Source organism: Leptinotarsa decemlineata, unplaced genomic scaffold (assembly GCF_025532065.1).
Source record: "Leptinotarsa decemlineata unplaced genomic scaffold, Ldec_3_MD MMD2_P_RNA_scaffold_8, whole genome shotgun sequence".
In the NCBI taxonomy this organism is placed as follows: Eukaryota; Metazoa; Arthropoda; class Insecta; order Coleoptera; family Chrysomelidae; genus Leptinotarsa; species Leptinotarsa decemlineata.
The window spans coordinates 3,114,193-3,132,773 of NW_027412535.1; the positions used below are offsets into that span (position 1 = coordinate 3,114,193).

Here is an 18,581-nt window from a genome sequence, read left to right on the forward strand (position 1 = left end):
ATATATATATATATATATATATATATATATATATATATATATATATATATATATATATACAGGGTGTTAGGGCGACGCCCTAACGGATGACGCCTGGTGCTGGATCATGTAAATAAGAGGACCTTTCGACACCAAAATTATCTCGTGAAAACAGATAATTTTGGTGTAAAAGGGTCCTCTTATTTATGTAGAGATCCACCACTAGACGTCATCGTTAGGCGTGGCGACACCGATGCCAATTATTTTAAATGTTAACCCCATATTTTCAATTGGTTTTTGAATCCTGCAATAAGTTCTGAATTCAGCTATATAGCACACTTGTAGTTTTTCTTGAATACTGATGAAAAAAGGCAATTTTATTGCGTATTATAAAGAGGGCCATGAATAAGTCAAAATGAATGCAATAATATGAGTTTATTAAAATGAATCCATCAGTTATGATTTCATTGTCTGTTCAATTTTATCTAGTTGCGCATTTCTGTACAAATTAAAATGAGTGTTTCAAATTAGTGATAACAAGAATCATTTTAGTAAGTGTTAGAACTGCCTTCCTTCACGTAGAATACACATATTGCATCTTTTTAGTAATTCCCGATTCACGACAGCTAAAAGCGTCTCTCGCGATATGGAAGCACAAATATTTGTGATACTATTTTTCAAATCATCTACATTTTGTGGACGTCATATATAAACTAAGTCTTCGATATATCCCCAGAAAAAGAAATCTAGAGGAGTAATATCTGGACTTCGAGCTGACCATGGTATTGGACCTTTATTTCCAATCCATTTCTCATTGAAAGCATCATCCAAATATTGGGTAACTATTCTATTATTACGTGGAGGTGCCACATCTTGTTGAAACCACATATTCAGTCGAGTTTGTATTGGTAAATTCTCCAAGAGATTCGACAACACATGTTGTAGAAAAACAAGCATCTCTCCCCATTGAGAATTCCGTTGAAAAAATGAGGTACTATCAAATAACCATCAATGATTCCGCACCAAACATTAACCCCCCACACAGACTGAAATCTCGTTTCTTGCACCCAATGAGGGTTCACGTCAGACCAATAGTGACAATTATGTTTATAATACCGTTGTTATGGAAACGGCTTTCATCACTCCATAATATTTTTTTCTGAAACTGATCATCATCATGATGATCCATTTCGTGCCAAAGATTTGGATAACCCAGCGAATGTTTTGTTTGACGGTAATTTTCTGTCAGGATACCTATTAGCGTATATTATCACTGCTCCTTTTGAATTCCTTCTTGCTCCGCCATAAATACATATCATATTCAACTTTTCTGCATTTGAAAATTGAACCATTTTTCAATTTTACGAAAAACCAACACAAAACTGAATACAAATTCATCAAATCTGACAGATCGATAAATACAATATTGCATTTATTTTGACTTATTCATTGGCCCTCTTTATAATAAGCAATAAAATTGACTTTTTTCATCAGTATTCAAGGAAAACTACAAGTGTGCTATATGGCTGAATTCAGAATTTAATGCAGAATCCAAAAACCAATTGAAAATACTGGGTTACTATTTAAAAAAACTGGCGTCGGTGTCGCGACGCCCTAACGGATGACGCCTGGTGCTGGATCACGTAAATAAGAGGACCTTTCGACACCAAAATTATCTGCTTTCACGAAATATAGATATTCTTTTTCATTTTTTAGATATTTGCCCGCGGAGTTTTATATGGCACACCCTGTATATATATATATATATATATATATATTATATATATATATATATATATATATATATATAATATATATATATATATATATATACTCGGGTTTCGCTCCGTGTTCTGTGTATTTTCAACAAAAAACTCGAGATACACCGGTCATAACAACCACACTACCATATATTGCAGGAACAACAGATAAAATCAGCAGAATTCTTCACCGACATAACATATCAACTTCGTTCGTACCAGAACGAACAATAAGGTCCATGCTTCGTGATCCCAAGGATCAGATACCACTGGAATCACAAGGAGTGTATGAAGTACCATGCCATGATTGTGACAGGACTTACATCGGCCAGACCAACAGACGAATCAACATTCGCAAAGATGAACACAAACTAGCAGTGAAGGGAAAAGTCACCACGTCTTCTCTCTTCCAACACGTACTTCAAACAGGACATAACATCAATTTCGACAACAGAAAAATGCTAGCAAGCAACGAAAACTTTTACTCACGAACAATCAGAGAGGCAATCGAAATTGAAAAACGACCTAATAATATGAACAAGAGGGATGATGCGCAAAGATTACCATCAACATGGAGATCCGTTTTATCACTTCGCACAAGCAATCAGACTGCTCAACTCCAGAGGCAAAACTCGGTACATGACAATACAGGTACAATAACAGAGACAGGAGAGGCAGCTCAGGTAATAAGACCAAAACAGGTAGTCGAGCAAACACAGGTAGTGGCAGCAACGCAGGTAAAGGGAAACATCCATCCCTATAAATTGAGACACAGAGTTCGAATTAATCAGTCTAGTTGAAAAAACCAGACATCACCAGAAGATGGCAAATGAGACTTTGCCGAAACGTTGTGAAAATAATCCTTATGGGAGAAAATACACAGAACACGGAGTGAAACCCGAGAAAACAGCTCATCATACTTTATCCGTGAGAATCTTCGAGTTATATATTATATATATATATATATATATATATATATATATATATATATATATATATATATATATATATGTATGTATATATTAGTATTTTGATAATCCATAACATGATCTGAAGGGATAACATGTTCAGCTAGTCCACAGGAACGTTTGTTTAGTCTGCAGTCACTTTTATGTGAAGTGATTCTTCCAGATAGATTACGACTGGTCTCACCAATGTAAATTGAATTACAAGAAGAACTATATATAACATTAGATTTTTCTTTGTTGCTGAGAGGGGTTTTGATTTCAGAATATAGGGTTGAAATTGTTTTATAAATCTTGGTAGAAATTCTAATACTTTTTATGTCACGAAATATATTAAGTAATTTAGGGGTTAAATTTGGAATATATCTTATAGAATAATTATATATAATTTGATTATTCTCATTAGAAGAGGGATTACCTGTTTCGGTAATTTCATACCTAATACTATGTGAGGTTAGGGTAGGTAAATTTGGATAACTTGAATTAAGATTGAATTTGGGTAAGTTGAATAAATAATTATTCAAAAGCTTAGGATGATACGAATTTTTCATTAGAATAGGTACTTTTTAAAAATTTTAAATCATTTTTAACAAAATCCGGATGAGACAATCTGGTGACTTTTTCTTTAAGAGATAAAATTAAGTAGGTTTTCATCCTTAAAGAATGCTGTGAAAAATAACTAATGAACCTATTGCTACATATAGTTTTTCTGTGCCACGTAGTCTTAAGAATGTTTCCTTCAAACCTGACGACTTTCATGTCAAGAAAAGGTAAAGAATCATTAACTTCTTTGTCACAAGTAAATTGAAGATGTGGATTGAAAGAGTTGAAAAAGTCAAGAGTGTTTTCGATAAGATCTGAAGGGAGTGCTAAGAATATATCATCAACATATTGTTTAAGAAGAGGGATATTATATTCTATTTTATTTAAAATTTCAGTTAGAAGGTCATCTAGTACAAAATTGCAAAGAATTGGAGATAAAGTAGAACAGGAACAAACGTTCCTGTGGACTAGCTGAACATGTTATCTCTATAGGTCATGTTATGGATTGTCAAAATACTAAAATTTTAACAGTTGAAAATAATAAATTCAAAAGGCTTTTTCTAAAAATGGTTCACATAAGTAAACATAATAATAATTTAAACAAAAAATCAGAAATACAAAATTTAAGTCAAATTTACAATTACGTTTTAACTTTTGATAAATAAAATTGAACAAATAATTTCAATATCATGTACTAATAATTTTTCACTTACACTTACATTAAAATCTCACTGTATGTGTAAATATTATAATAATCACATTCTCTCTGGTGCTGTAACAAAATTTTCAACGTCAAATTTTGCGTTTGACTTTTCGTTTTTATGTTTGGATTTATATGCCTTTTTTTATATTTTATACTAACTTTGGTGAGTTTTTGTAACATATCTATTACTGTATATTGTTCACATGATCTTTATTTTGTAGATATTCTTGATAAAGGAGAAAAATATATTTTCCGAAAGTATTGAATAACAAAAAATAGTGTTTCCATAGCCCGCTGATATTGACTGAAATACCCAAATCATAAATAATTTATAGTTATATAATAACCAGTCAACTAAATTTGACCTTTCGAGATATATATATATATATATATATATATATATATATATATATATATATAATATTGAATGTGATTAACAAAAAGGATTTGAAGCTTTATAACTTTTATTTAATTATCTAAATTATAATAAATATAATTAGAAAAATAAAAAATTTTAATTATAAAAAGACATACAACAGGATGACACGTCAGTTTGAGTAGTGCCTAGATGATGACAGTAAAACCAGCTGTCGAAAGCGCTCGCAGAAAATTAAATAGAAATTATAAAGCTTTAAATCCTTTTTGTGAGTCACATTAAATATTAAAATACTGAATTAAAGGAAAATTAGTTGCATCATTCAAAAAAAAAAAATATATCAATTTCAAATGATTTAACTGTTGACAATTTTATATTTTCGTGCCTTCTATGAAATTTCCCTCCAATCGAACACATTTTTCTATGCGCCTTCTATCATTTCCTCCAACTCTTCTCAGTTCTCTAAGTGTGATTTCTCTACACGCTTGTATAATTCTTGCACGGAGATCTACCTTATTTGTGGGCCTATCCTTATAAACATTATTTTTAAAGTTTCCCCATAAATGAAAATCCAGTGGAGTTAAATCTGGGGATCGTGGTGGCCATACTACGAGAGAGCTATTGGGTCCTATCCATTTCATAGGTAGATTCCTATTCAACCAATTGCTATGCCACTATTGTGAACTGGTGAACCATCTAACTGATAAATCATGCTGTGTCTCACATCCAAAGGTAGATCTTCTAACACATCGGAAAATGTATTTTCGAGAAAATCAACGAATAGTCGTCCGTTTAAATTTTGATCGAAAAAAAATGGCCCGATAATATTTTCGTTCAGGATACCACACCAATTCTCTACAATTCACCACCCAATTTGGATTTTGTTCAGCCCAAAACCTCTTGCTCTGGGAAGATACAACACCATTCGTGGTAAAGGTAACCTCATCACTGTATAAGATATACTTTAAAAAATTCCTGTCATTGAGATAATTTCCCTGCATCCATAAACAATACTCCATACGGCGGATTTCATCTCCTTCGTGCAAAGTATGTAAAAATTTGGGTTTGAAAGCATGCATTTTATGCCTCTTTAAACACCTCCATATCTTACTGCGGCTCATATTGAGTTGAAGCGATAAGTTCCTCAAACTAATTCTAGGATCAGCTTAATGAGCCGCCAATATCGTATCATCATCAATATGATGTTTTACAATTTTTCTGTCCTTTGTTACTTGGCCGGTGCTCACGAATAGATTGTATATTTAATGTACAGTTCCAGGATGTACAGCTACCTCTAGCGGGTGTCTTCTATTAAATTCAGCGGCCGTTTCACGATAAGACCTCACCCCTTCAACAACAATTAAAACAATTTCAATTTTTGCTTGAAGTGACAGACGTGCCAAGTTGAACTTTGTTAATCAAAATGAGCTGATATCAGTTAAAATGGGAACTTCAGAAATATTAAAATATGAACAGGAACTCACGAACAGAAAACAACTGGAACACAGGAACAATATCCAACACAAATACAGGTACAATAAACACAATGGGAACAAAAACACGGCAGAAACAACAGGAACAACGGTGATTCAAAGAACAACAATACTAGAAATAACAAGATCTTTCAACAATATTGTCAGGTTGGCAGTAAATATCAATGAGCAACTGTTTTCCATGGTGATTTCAGGGCACCGCATGATTCAATGAAACTGATGTAACTCAATCCCTTTAAATGATTTCAGACAACAATTCAGCAAGTAGGTAAAATAAGCTAAATTCTACCTGTTCACCGAGTGCGATTTTTTCTTTAAAAATTGACAGTTGTTTCGGTGTTGCAATGAGTATGAAGATTAATTTTGTTTCGGATGGTAAAATGTTTCCTCAATATTTTAATAAAGGACCCCGCACATTTCTTATGAGAAATGGCTTGCCTTGAATTTTGCCGAAATTTTGATATGTTGTAGTTCTTGATGTGCTGATTGAAAGTGTACACAGCCAAAGCTCAGAATTGTACAGTTTTGAGATGTGAACCTTTGAATATACATTCTTTCCATTTTTTGCAGTTTTTGCTCATCAATCGAGAGCTCTCACTTCTGGTTGGGATAGAATTTGGATGTTCAGCAACCAGAGTTAGTTTAACTTACGAATAATCTTCTTCAGTTATAATAGATGCCGCCATCAATAATTTTTCACACTGCTTCAAACTATCACTATCTCGATAATCTGAGAATGTGGTGCTGTGACATTTTCCTCAGATAGGCTCAAAATGGATGATAGCATCTCACAGCATCTGTATCTTTCATACCTGAGAGTACTCTCCAGATAGAATGAAGGGGTTCAGGTATTGGAAGCGAACTATTTTGCGCCGTAATATGTTTTACCTAAAAATGGGGAGTTCCATCGCGAGTGGCGGACAGTGTATATCACTTTGACCAACCTCATTCAGGTGATAGGTGTATTTTAAGCATTTCCATCAGTCCTGAGAGTTTCATCGTTCCACCTTGAATATTACTGAAGATACGGGGGTGTTTCCATGAGAAGTGAAACACACTGTATATATATACAAATAGAATGTGCAGAAGTAAAACAAATACCTTCAAACCTAGCAATTCTGTTAAAATATTTCTCTTATGTGATCAATTTGGTTGAGTTAGGTGAAATGTTGAATCGCCACCTTGAAAATCATAAAGTTTTGTCAATTATTAAACCGTTCGCTTGCCTGAACAGCATTATCGAAAACTTACCCCATTTGACAAAAGATTTCACATTACATGATTTTATTATTATATTAGGAGGATCAAATAACTTTTGAAATAAACAATACCCACTTTTTAGAAAACGGGAAATGTTCTTCCTGACGAAAATCAAGTAGGTTTCATAAAAGAGCTCTAAAACAACGCATTTTAAACTTATCACTTCAAACTTTTTCTTTAAAAAATTATTTAAATACTTTAAAAAGAGGAATGAAATAATGCATTCAACATTTAAAGGGATTCGTTTCTATTTCACCATTTGGAAACATCGATTATAGCTAATAAAGGACAATGAATCTGTTACCTGTATGAGACAAACAAAGATGACATATTTCTGAGGCGTGCTGTTCTGTTTACTTATGTTCCGAGTTCCGAGACATTCTGTGACATATGACATTTTGTGCACCTAACCTATCTTCCTCTATATAAATAAATAACAAAACAACTGTTGTTTATGTGGCTTGTGGAGGTGGTCCTGAACTATAATTTATATTTTGCCTTAATTGTTGATTTATAAAGATAATTTTCCTTTTTTAAAGTAGAATATCTAGGTACGTATAAATTATTTCAATATGTGAATTAGAAACAAATCCCTTTAAAAATTAAAACCCAACATTTGAAACATCAATTTGAATACTTTTCGAAGTGAATTTGAGAAATTCATGAATCAAACTCAACTTTATTTTGTTCAAACTTGCATTTGCTGTAATAACCCAAATTGAGGAACATTCCCCAATGGTAAGCTCAAAAGCTGTCTACATACAAATTTGCATGTTATATCAATTCCTCACTGTATGAGTAATGAGTATAACAAATTAATTTACAAATTCAATTACAAACTGAATGCATATCTATATAAGTTGAATAAATGTACAAAAAATGTCGTTAATTTTATAGATGTAAATAACGATAAGGGTAAATGTTTTACAAAAAACGAATTATCTATTAAGATATTAAGATATGTAGTTGAAAATAAAAATTTAATATTTTTTTTAAGTGACAAGGAAAATTTTCCCATGGATACTCCAGAACAATCAGATCTATAGCAAGTGAGGGTGTGGATGTTAATGCTCAGGTTAAGGATAAAAATAAAAATAAGCAGTTGGCACATTTTCTATACAAATGCACAAAGACTTGGATGATTTGTTGCACTGTATCTCGTTGAGAAACCTTGTTAGTATGTTTATCAGAAACTCACATTACGGATGATATTGCTCTTTATGAAATTAACATAAATGGATATGAGCTAGTACTTTATAATTCATCCAGCAGACATACGAGAGGAGTTACCATATATATCAAAAGTGGATTGAAATTTGAACTAATTTTGAAAGATATTATTTTTATGAATGTTTGGGCACAGAGAACTTACACCCGAAAAATCAAACAACTGATTAAATTCATGGGACTGTATCAATTAGTTGACGATTATACCAGAATCACCAAGGATTCATCCTCATTGATCGATTATTTCATAACAAATAACAAGTTGTAGATGCTTGACATGATCCATTCAAAAGGAAGCAATATTTCAATAATTTCAAATTGAAAGTGTGGTTTACAGACGAAATCATGGCAGATCTAAAAAAAACGCGATTTTCTTCATAAAAAAGCCAAGGAAACTAAACTATAATGTGACTGGGATAAATATAAAATAAGTCGTAATTTTGTTACCAAAAAGATACGAATTGTAACTAAAAAGAATTATGAATCAAAGATCGAAAAAAATAAAGGAAACAGTAGGGCTATGCGGAAAGCACTGAAAGGTTTAGTAAAGGGAAATAGAAAACAAGAATTCAAAGGTATACAATTTGATAGTGTTCTCATAACAAATGAAGCAAAAGTAGCATGATATTTTAATTCATTTTTCGTTGACAGTTTGAAAGATTTAACCAAAAGTATAGTACCAATAAATGATTATAATCATATTCTCAGTTATATTATACCAACAAATGAGATACCTGGGGAAAATAATTCAGATGACAATGGAATTAATCTGAATATAATCAACTTAACATTTGAAATACTGGGAAATGGGTTTTTGGACTTGATAAATTTATCGTTAACCACTGGAACATTTCCTGACTATTCGAGGCTGCTGTTTTGAAGAGCCATTTCGGAGAAGTAGTAAAGGATTGTTTGGATTTTTCTTAAGAGATGTGTATGGGATGACGGTCACTTCAAAGTCCATTAGCATGAAAAACTCTGGTTCACAGAAAGATAGATGGTATTTTTTAAGAGCGGTCGGGTATTCTTCTGCACTTTTAATCTGGTTTGGATGAATATAAACATTGCAGATGTGTGATTTTTGCGATGCCTGAATTGTAATCGCAATAGTAGTTATTGAAATGATTCGCAACAAGCACGAACCTCATGCTTCAATACATTCTCTAACCTCTATTAATCCCAGATTATTTCTGAAGTTGATAGATGTTTCATCAATGGACATATATTTTATCTTCACAGACTTGCAAATAGTGATGAGCGATTTAATTATTTATCCTACCATTATTCATATTTAATTGCCAAGTGGGTTCACGTGTAACTACATTATTTTTGTCAAGAAATTGTTTTGCACTTGTAATTCATTCTTATCCTTAAATTAAATATTGAGAAGTCAGAGAAACTGACCATTTATGATACAGATATTATAAAAACCGATACATTTATGAGGTTAAAAGAAAAAATTACCTGTTCTTCTTGTTTCTTCAGTTCCAACAATTCCATCTTTTTTCTCAATATCAGTAACTTTCTATATTTATCTTCTGCGTCTCTGTCAATTCGTAAAATAGGTTCCTTTTCTTTTTCCTGTTGACTTTTAGGTGTGGCCTCTTTCGTTTCAGATCTAGATCGTTTTCTCGATCTTTCATTACTTTTAGACCTTCTCGAGCGAGAATGTGATTTGTGACATCTCTTCTTAGATCTTGACCTTCTTGGTGTTCGTCGTCTTCCTCTGAAAAGATTATTGTGATTACTCAATCACAAAATTTGTAGAGCACTTGTATTCTGCAGTGCCCGCACTATTTTATAAAAAGTAAAATCAGCCTCCAGGTAATGCCAAGAGTACTTTCTTCAAGGTGTAATTTACAAATTAACATTAAAAAAATAAAAAGGAGACATATAAGTACTACCTATTCCTTTAAATGGTATCAACTAAATTCAGTGTTGAAGCAATTTGAATTTTTTCTATAATATAGATTTTAGATGTTTTTATATATCATTGTGACAGAACACGTTTTCAGTATTGTCAAATATTCTAGAAACACACAAGAATTTGAGTATTGTATCATCCTTCAGAATTTCAAAGGAAATAGTTTGATTTCAAAACTTATTCTTCTACGTTAACATACAAAATACTTTATTTATTGCATTGTATGGTGTTTCTCATGCATAATTGCATGTTATCTATTTCAATTTCTCGCTGTGGATGTTTTCTGTAGAAATTGAGACAGAAAAATCAATTTTTGTATCATTCAATAATGCTAATGGGTAATTGTTTAAATATGGATTCTATCCTCCAGCTTTTATGTGACAGAACATGACATTTCTTTCTTGGTTCGAAAGTTCTACTATTAGCAGTGGCAACTATTAACTATTAGTAGTGAACACTCCTGAAGAAGCTAATGTTAAGTGAAACATGTGGTTTTGTTACCTAGTGTTATTTACTCAAACACATTCTATGAAGAAAGCATTCATTCAGATATTACAGGTCGCCTACTTTCTCTGGCTCAGTAACACAATAAATCCAAAAATGAAAATTTTCAAGAAGGGCTGTTTGTCCTTGTCAGCATACGTGTAGTTCATCATAAAGGTGCCTTAAACGTTGTTTTAAATGCTCTCTCAAGGTCTTTGTACCCCATGGCAGAAATATGTTTATTGTATATTTTTTCTGACGACATGAATCACTGCTGTGAATTACTCTTTGAAAAAATATTTGTGGCAGGATTTTCAGTTTGAAAATCATTTTTTCACACGGATTACTATGTTATGTTATCTTTTTTAATACCTCATTTTACTGATTTATTTTAATTTTTTAATTTTATGCGCTTTTTACAAAACCTTCATTAAAACAATTGCATTTTTAAACTCCAAACGAGATTTTCTGTATTTGTGTAATAAATGGAATGGTATGCAAAACTTTATCATTATTATTATCTATTTAAATGAACATAAATGAATAATCTTACCTTTCTCTTTCCCTGCCTGTTCTATCTGTATCTTTTGCTTCTATGTCCCTTTTATCTAGTTTACGATTATGTTCTAATCGCCGTTCATTTTCTCTGCATATCTTGCGATGATCCTCCAAACGGCTTTCAACTTTTCTACATTCTACCTTCTGGTCCCTATCATTTCTTCGTTTGACTTTTTCAAATCTGCCGTTTCTATGAGTACGATTTTCACTTTGTACAGGCTTTTCAGTCTCAAATTTATTTCTTCCCCGTTTTTCCTCAATTTTGCTTGGAAGTTGTGGTGGCAATTGAACATTTTCGTGCCCTGCCAGTTTCAGAAGGCGCATACTGACCTTAGTAAAACGGTTATTGGATGCAAACTTACTGTTTCTATTTTGCTGCTGTTTATTGAAACCACTCATTTTCATTTCACCAGTCAGAGGGTCTTCACCAGTCTTTATCTGAACACCTAGACATACAAATATCACAATAAAAACAGAGTTCTCAGTATATGTCTTGAAATTTTTGAAAATAGTTTATGACATCATCAACCAATGACCATTCCCCACACCGTGGGGTAAGTGATCATTACGGCCGAGAATTATGTACTTTAAGCAGAACGGATGACAGTCTTCAACATTTGTCTGGCCAAGAGTTTTGCCTTCGTGCGGCAAGTCGGCATGATCTAAAGTTTCGAAAGTAGAGAGGGCATTATTTCACCAACGACTCCAATAATAAGAACAACTATCTTAATAGAGTGATCTGGAGAGTCTTCTGAGTTCAAAGAGAAAATTTCGACATTTTATCCATTTTCCATCTCTATTCGGACGATTTTCGCCTCACCGGAGCTGAAAACTCCTCGACAAATATCGTCTTGATCTGATGGTAGAGAACTACATCAGACTTATAAACTTTATGAGCCTGAGGGAGAGTATTGAATAGTTGCAATGAATTCAATATTTCCCGGGGACCATAGGGCAAGACCTATGTCTTATCAATACAGTAAAAGTTCGGTAGATAGTAATAAAGCACTAATCTGCGTTCTGTCGATGGATATAGGCTGAGACCGCATATGCTGGACATACTGACAGCAGGTGCATTAGAAGTGCACCAGACGTGCAATAGGTAATCTTCTCGACGCGCGTTTCACCAACCAAGTTCACGTCTTCAGGAGATGAAGACTTCACTTTTCCACCAATCCGAATTTTCAAGCTTGACAATACATATCCTCTGTTTTCACTTGACGTAGAGTGATGTTTGGTTATTTGGTGAAGAAGCATTTACGAGTATTCTAAAAATAACATACTGGTTCAAAATACTTGTAAAAACAAATTTTGTAGACTTTCCCAGATTATATACTGGAAAATTTACTTCGTCGTGTAAAAGCTTTGTTAACTAACTAACTAAGAACTAACAAAGGAACTGTGAAGCTCATACATATTAGTTAAATCCATCAAAAATAGTTTCCGAGTATTAGTCAGAACCAACTCAACAAAAAGCAGATGCTTTTCATAATCATCGCAAGTGGGATATTTTTGACGTAAACTGTAGCTATTGTATCCCGAATGGATCTGGCCGCCCTAACGCTATTGCACAGGAGACAAAATTTCAATTTTTTTCTAGAAATCCACCTAATCCATTTCTTTTAACAGTTTCTTTTACTTTTGCCAGACATGAGATCAGGAAAATTGGCATTTCAATTTAATCCCTCTTTTAAACACTTAATTGATTTGTTTTATCTTGTAGAGGTTTGGAAATATCTCTTTGCAGGGCTTGACAAGTGGAATAGTAGTACACTTTGAAAAAGATAAAAATTCAAGATGGCCGCAGCTACACAATGGCGGATTATATATTTTTTTCACAACTACCTCAATATAGGTACAAATGACAGTGCTTGACTAGTACTATAGTAGTACACTATGAAAAAGATGCAAATCCAATATAATCTATACAAAAGAACTTTGTCAACTCAGAATCGGGTTACAACTATGGATCTCCCACCCAAGTCAAGATTTCGTATCGTGTCGAGGACTCTGTGTCGTTAGCGATACCCCACCCAAGTTAAGGTAAAAGGTCGAAACGTGCCGAAAACTGTGACATTAGGCATTAGGGTAGATAAAAATTAGAAACTAAACCTGGAAAATAAAATAAGTCAAAAAAATGTATGTTCAATGGTTTTATGGAAAAATGTACTGAAAACTAAAAAATAAGTCGGAAGGTCCTAGGTAGCAGTCATCATACCACTCTCCTCAGCAATCTGCGGTATTGATCAAATGAAAAAATTAATATTACTAGAGTTTTATCCCGAAACCAAGCCGTTATTTTAACACCTCGATACGTGTTTCGATCACCAGGTGATAGATACCTCTGCTATGTACCTGCGTCATAATTGTCCTAAATCAATTTTATAATGTGGTCTTATGTAATAGTTAGGTAAATCTGATGATTAAAATATTACAAACAACAACAGATTTTAAACAGATTTAAACAGCTATATTGTATAACATAAAGTATTGGTCCACTATCGTTATTCATAATATTATTATTATATTTAGTTATTTCTACACTCTCGTAGGCATCTAGACACCTGTTGTTGTTAACTAATCTTAATGAACTACAGACTGTGAAATGGCATTGTTACAAAATATGATGGGCGACTGCTGATTTTTCTGGTCTTCCATATTTTAGGTGTGCTAAGTGTTCCTTATATCTTATTTCAATAGATCATTTAGTCTGTCCATAATAGTAGTGGTATTATGAGAGATCCAGAACGGAAGTGGATAACCAGTTTTAGCGGTGGCGTTATCGCTGTTTGAGAGATAACGTTCCGAGTACGCGTAACAAACAATAATAACATAACACCAAAAAAAATATTTTTTGAATGTTTCCTACACTAAATTAGTCAATTTCTACTAATTTTGGGGTGATAAAAACGAAAATAACAATGGAAAATTTTTATTAGCTCTGGTTTTTGAGATACACAGTACTTAATCTTAAAGAGTAGTTATACTATACGTGAAAAGTGAAAGTACATAAAACAATATTGTTATGTTTCTTTTAGAATATTTTAAGTACAAAATTAATAAAAAAAAACATTATTCTTGGTGTTTTTACAAATAAAAGAAGTTTGTACCACCAAATTTCAATTAAGTCCATCCGTTTCATTGTAAGATCGCTGTCGTTTAGCTTGTCTTTTATAAAACACTTCTGGAGCATCCCTACACACAGACCAGCAGTAGTCTGCAAGCATTGCTTCATTCCAACGGCCCTGATATCTCTGTTCCATTAAGGCAATGTCTTGATGGAATCTTTCTCCATGTTCGTCACTCACAGCTCCACAGTTTTGTGGGAAGAAATTAAGATGAGAGTGAAGAAAATGAATTTTTAAGGACATGTTGCATCCAAGTTGGTGGTAAGCTTGAAGAAGCTCTTTAACCAATGCTGTGAAATTATCATCTCTTTTGTTACCTAAAAACCCATGTACAACCCCCTTAAAGGCTTCCCAGGCTCTTTTTTCATTTCCTGTTAAAATCATGTCAAAAGCAGGATCATTTACGATTTCACGGATTTGAGGCCCAATAAAGATGCCTTCCTTGACTTTAGCGTCACTCAACCTGGGAAACTTTGCTCTCAAGTACTTAAAAGCTTGTCCTTCCTGGTCCATGGCCTTCACAAAGTTTTTCATTAGTCCCAACTTAATATGTAATGGGGAAAGGAGAACATCCTTAGGATCTACAAGAGACTCGTAAACTACATTTTTCTCATTAGGGTTTAGGTCTCGTGTAGGCCAGTTCATTTTTTTATAGTGAGATTTTCTATCCCGACTGTCCCACAGACACAAAAAACAACAGTACTTGGTGAACCCTAGTTGCATTCCTAGAAGTATAGCAATGACTTTCAGATCACCACAGATCTGCCACTTGTGTTGTTCATATTTGATTGATTGGAGAAATGTTTTCATATTTATATACGTTTCCTTCATGTGAACTGCATGACCTATAGGAATAGAGGGTAGCTGATTTCCATTATGCAGAAGTACAGCTTTTAAGCTTAAGTTTGAAGAGTCTATAAACAGTCTCCATTCAGATGGAGTGTGATCCAAATTCAAGCAGTCCATCAAACCATTAACATCAGAACAAACTACGAGGTTTTCTTTTTTCTCAAAAAAAGGAAGCAAATTTTGACGCTGTCTGTACTGAGATATTTTCACATCATGTTTTAGAAGATTCCACTGTTGTAGTCTTGACCCTAACAGCTCAGCCTTTTCTTAGACAAGCGAAGATCTCTTATAAGGTCACTCAACTCTGCTTGACTACTTCTGTGCGGATCACTAGACCTATCGCTTACCTCAAAATCAGGGTCATAGGATGTAGAAGGATGGGTTGCTTCTTCTAAACAGTCTTCATCACCTTCCTCTAAAATTTCATAGTTTTGGGGTGGAGAAGGGACTGGCAAATTGTCTGAGTGTGGTACAGGCCGAAGAGCAGATGGGAGATTAGGGTATTTAACCGTTCCTCTTTTCTTCATAGATAAACCTTGCTTAATGGGAGGAGTTAAGCAGAAATAACAGTCGTCTGTATGATTGGTAGGCTCACGCCAAACCATAGGTACTGCAAAAGCCATTGTCCGGTTTTTATTTTTCAGCCACTCTCGCAATATGACGGAACAAGAATTACAACATATATGAGGAGCCCATGATTTATCTTGGTCCCCAACTTTCACACCAAAATAATGTTCATAGGCTGTCTTAACGATAGGTGTCATTTTACGTTTCTGAGCCTTAAATGTTATTTCACCACATATATAGCAAAAGCTATCGACAGAATTCACACTTTCGAGGCATTTCAGATCAGCACTTAAATTAATTTAAAAATCAACTTCACACGATAATTTCAATAGCAACCACGTGCGTACAATTGACAAACTCACATAGGTTATGTTTACTACTTAAGAACAGCTGATGAGAGGGGTGTTATGTAAACAAACATGTGTACCAACTGTTGGTGATGAAATATTTCATTTGTTGAAAACTCAATATACATATATATAATATAATGATACTATATCTTGAAAACAAGAGCTAATATATAATTTTTATGGTCACTTTCGGTTTTAACACGTGGAAATACATTAAAATCATCTAATTTCAACCCCGAAACAAAACTTTGTTGTGTTGTGATAATTAGGTATATACGTATGTAGCATGCATTTTATTCATTTTTGTAGTATATTATAAAACCATTTATATAAAATATCGACATTATTGAGACTGCACCTGAACGGAAGTCCTTTGGAATGATGAATTCAGTGTACACACTTTCATTCAACACACCCCATAGAAAAATTCAAGTGGCGTGAGATCCGGTTATCTCGGTGGCCAATCCCACGGCCCTAAACGCCTAAACCAACGATCGTCAAACATTTCGTTTTGGAATGATTCACTCAGAACGGTATGTTTTTCTCGAATTTTGGGGTGTATGAAAATACACCATTCAAGAAAAAATGGCATCAATATGAACAGGGTGGCACAAAATACATCATTTAAGAGAAAAACATAACGTTAATACTAATATAGCTATAGGAGTTCTGAACCATTACTTAAACACGTGCAAATTTAATCAGGTCCATTCTGGCGTTTTTTGGACCTCAGGCCCAGTTCACACGGAAGGGACAAAGGTCCGCGCCTCGTCTTCGCCAGACGACCATTCTGTGTGAATTGAGCCTTAAACTTTCAGAGACCACTACTTCACTTTTGCCGTCATTCAGTCAACCAATCAGAAGCTACCGCACATATAGCGGGAAATTCAAACCACTAGTAGATGAACAAGGCGGGCTCTGGCACAAATCCCACGTATTTTATTATGGAGTTGAACTTTTTGCAATTTTCATAACATCCGAGCGGAACCTTGTGGACCACCCAACTCGAGGTAGGTGTATTTCGGAGAGTGGGAGAGAGAACGTGTGACGTAATCGTTGCAGAGAAGGATGGAATGAGTGTCGGAGGAATTCAAAGAAATCCGTAGAATTTTAGGAAAGTTGTAACGCCATTTCCATGTAGAAGATAGGAAAATAATCTTAGATATGGGGAAGAATTGATGTTTCATATAAGGGGCCATCCATAAAGTACGTCACACGAATTTTAGGACTTTTGAACCCCTCCCCCCGTCCTTGTCACAGGTTGTCACATTTTTATAACCCCCCCCATCCTGATGTGACGTCACACATTTTTTAAATTTATGTATGTATTTGAAAATAATCGAGAGAAAACAGCTATTTTCATTTTTTACTTATTTTTTTAAATAATAATCTAATAAAATCAATATAAAGTCCAACATTTCATAAAACCGAAAAAACAAACGACTAGTTAGAAAATAATAAACGATTAATTATATTAATTAAAGATAAAAAATTTAATTATCGAGTGTCCATGGACTTTGGATCCACTCTTTTATATCAGCTATTACTGGTAAATCAGGCACTTCATTTTCGTTCTGAATTTGAACGTCAGGAACATCCTTAGTGTCGACATCATTCTCTTCCATCCATAAAGCATCATCATCATTCATTAAACAGAGAATTTCTCGGGCACGTCTAGCCGCAATTCTTTGAGGACGAATTTTTGCTATAGGTAACATTTCTTGTTTTTTATGTGATTGTTTGTGTTGATTAGCGGCTTTATATGAGGAAAAATATAAACTACATACGCTACACGATCTTTTAAATATGTATGACTCGACACTAGGGCAATAACTATCGTATGGAACTTGTTTCAGATAGGATGATGCTCGGAGATTTAATGACAATTGTAGTAATAATGGAGCAAACTTAGCCTCGTTGTCATCACTTCCTGCGACTACATAACCATTTGATTTTTGTTTAATCAACACAGGTGGTGGTAAGAATCCTCCTTTTAATAATTGCCAAAGACTAGAACGTCGTACTGGGCAACATGTGATAGTCTCGCATTTTACCATTCAAAATTCTCGTGAATTTGAGAATCTCACTTGTATTACAACGCCGCTCTAGAAGTTAAATGACGTTGCATGAGAGATTATCTCATAGCAAGAATGCTAACTTATTAATAAATATATATCAAGTTCGTAAATTTTTAAAATTTTCAATTCACATCCAAACTTTGCGTTTTAGTATTTTAAATTTTAACATATGATGTCACAAAACTATTGACCCCCCATACCCCTTGTCACACGATGTCACACTTCGGTGATACCCTCCCTCCCCATTAACGTGTGACGTACTTTATGGATGGCCCCTAAGGGTGTTTGTGTGTGTGGTGTGGGTGTAAGAGTGAGATATACGTCGCTAGGGCAAGGAC

General features: G+C 33.9%; 1 protein-coding gene across 1 annotated transcript in view; it reads right to left on the reverse strand.

Annotated features, from left to right (window-relative positions):
- Positions 1 to 17,883, reverse strand: part of LOC141480405 (uncharacterized) — a 47,567-nt gene extending 29,684 nt beyond the window's left edge. Inside the window, 3 exon segments of the mRNA XM_074170345.1 lie at positions 9,738 to 10,032; positions 11,267 to 11,763; positions 17,713 to 17,883. Coding sequence (XP_074026446.1) covers positions 9,738 to 10,032; positions 11,267 to 11,763; positions 17,713 to 17,883 — 963 coding nt within the window.
- Positions 17,884 to 18,581: the final 698 nt, after the last annotated feature.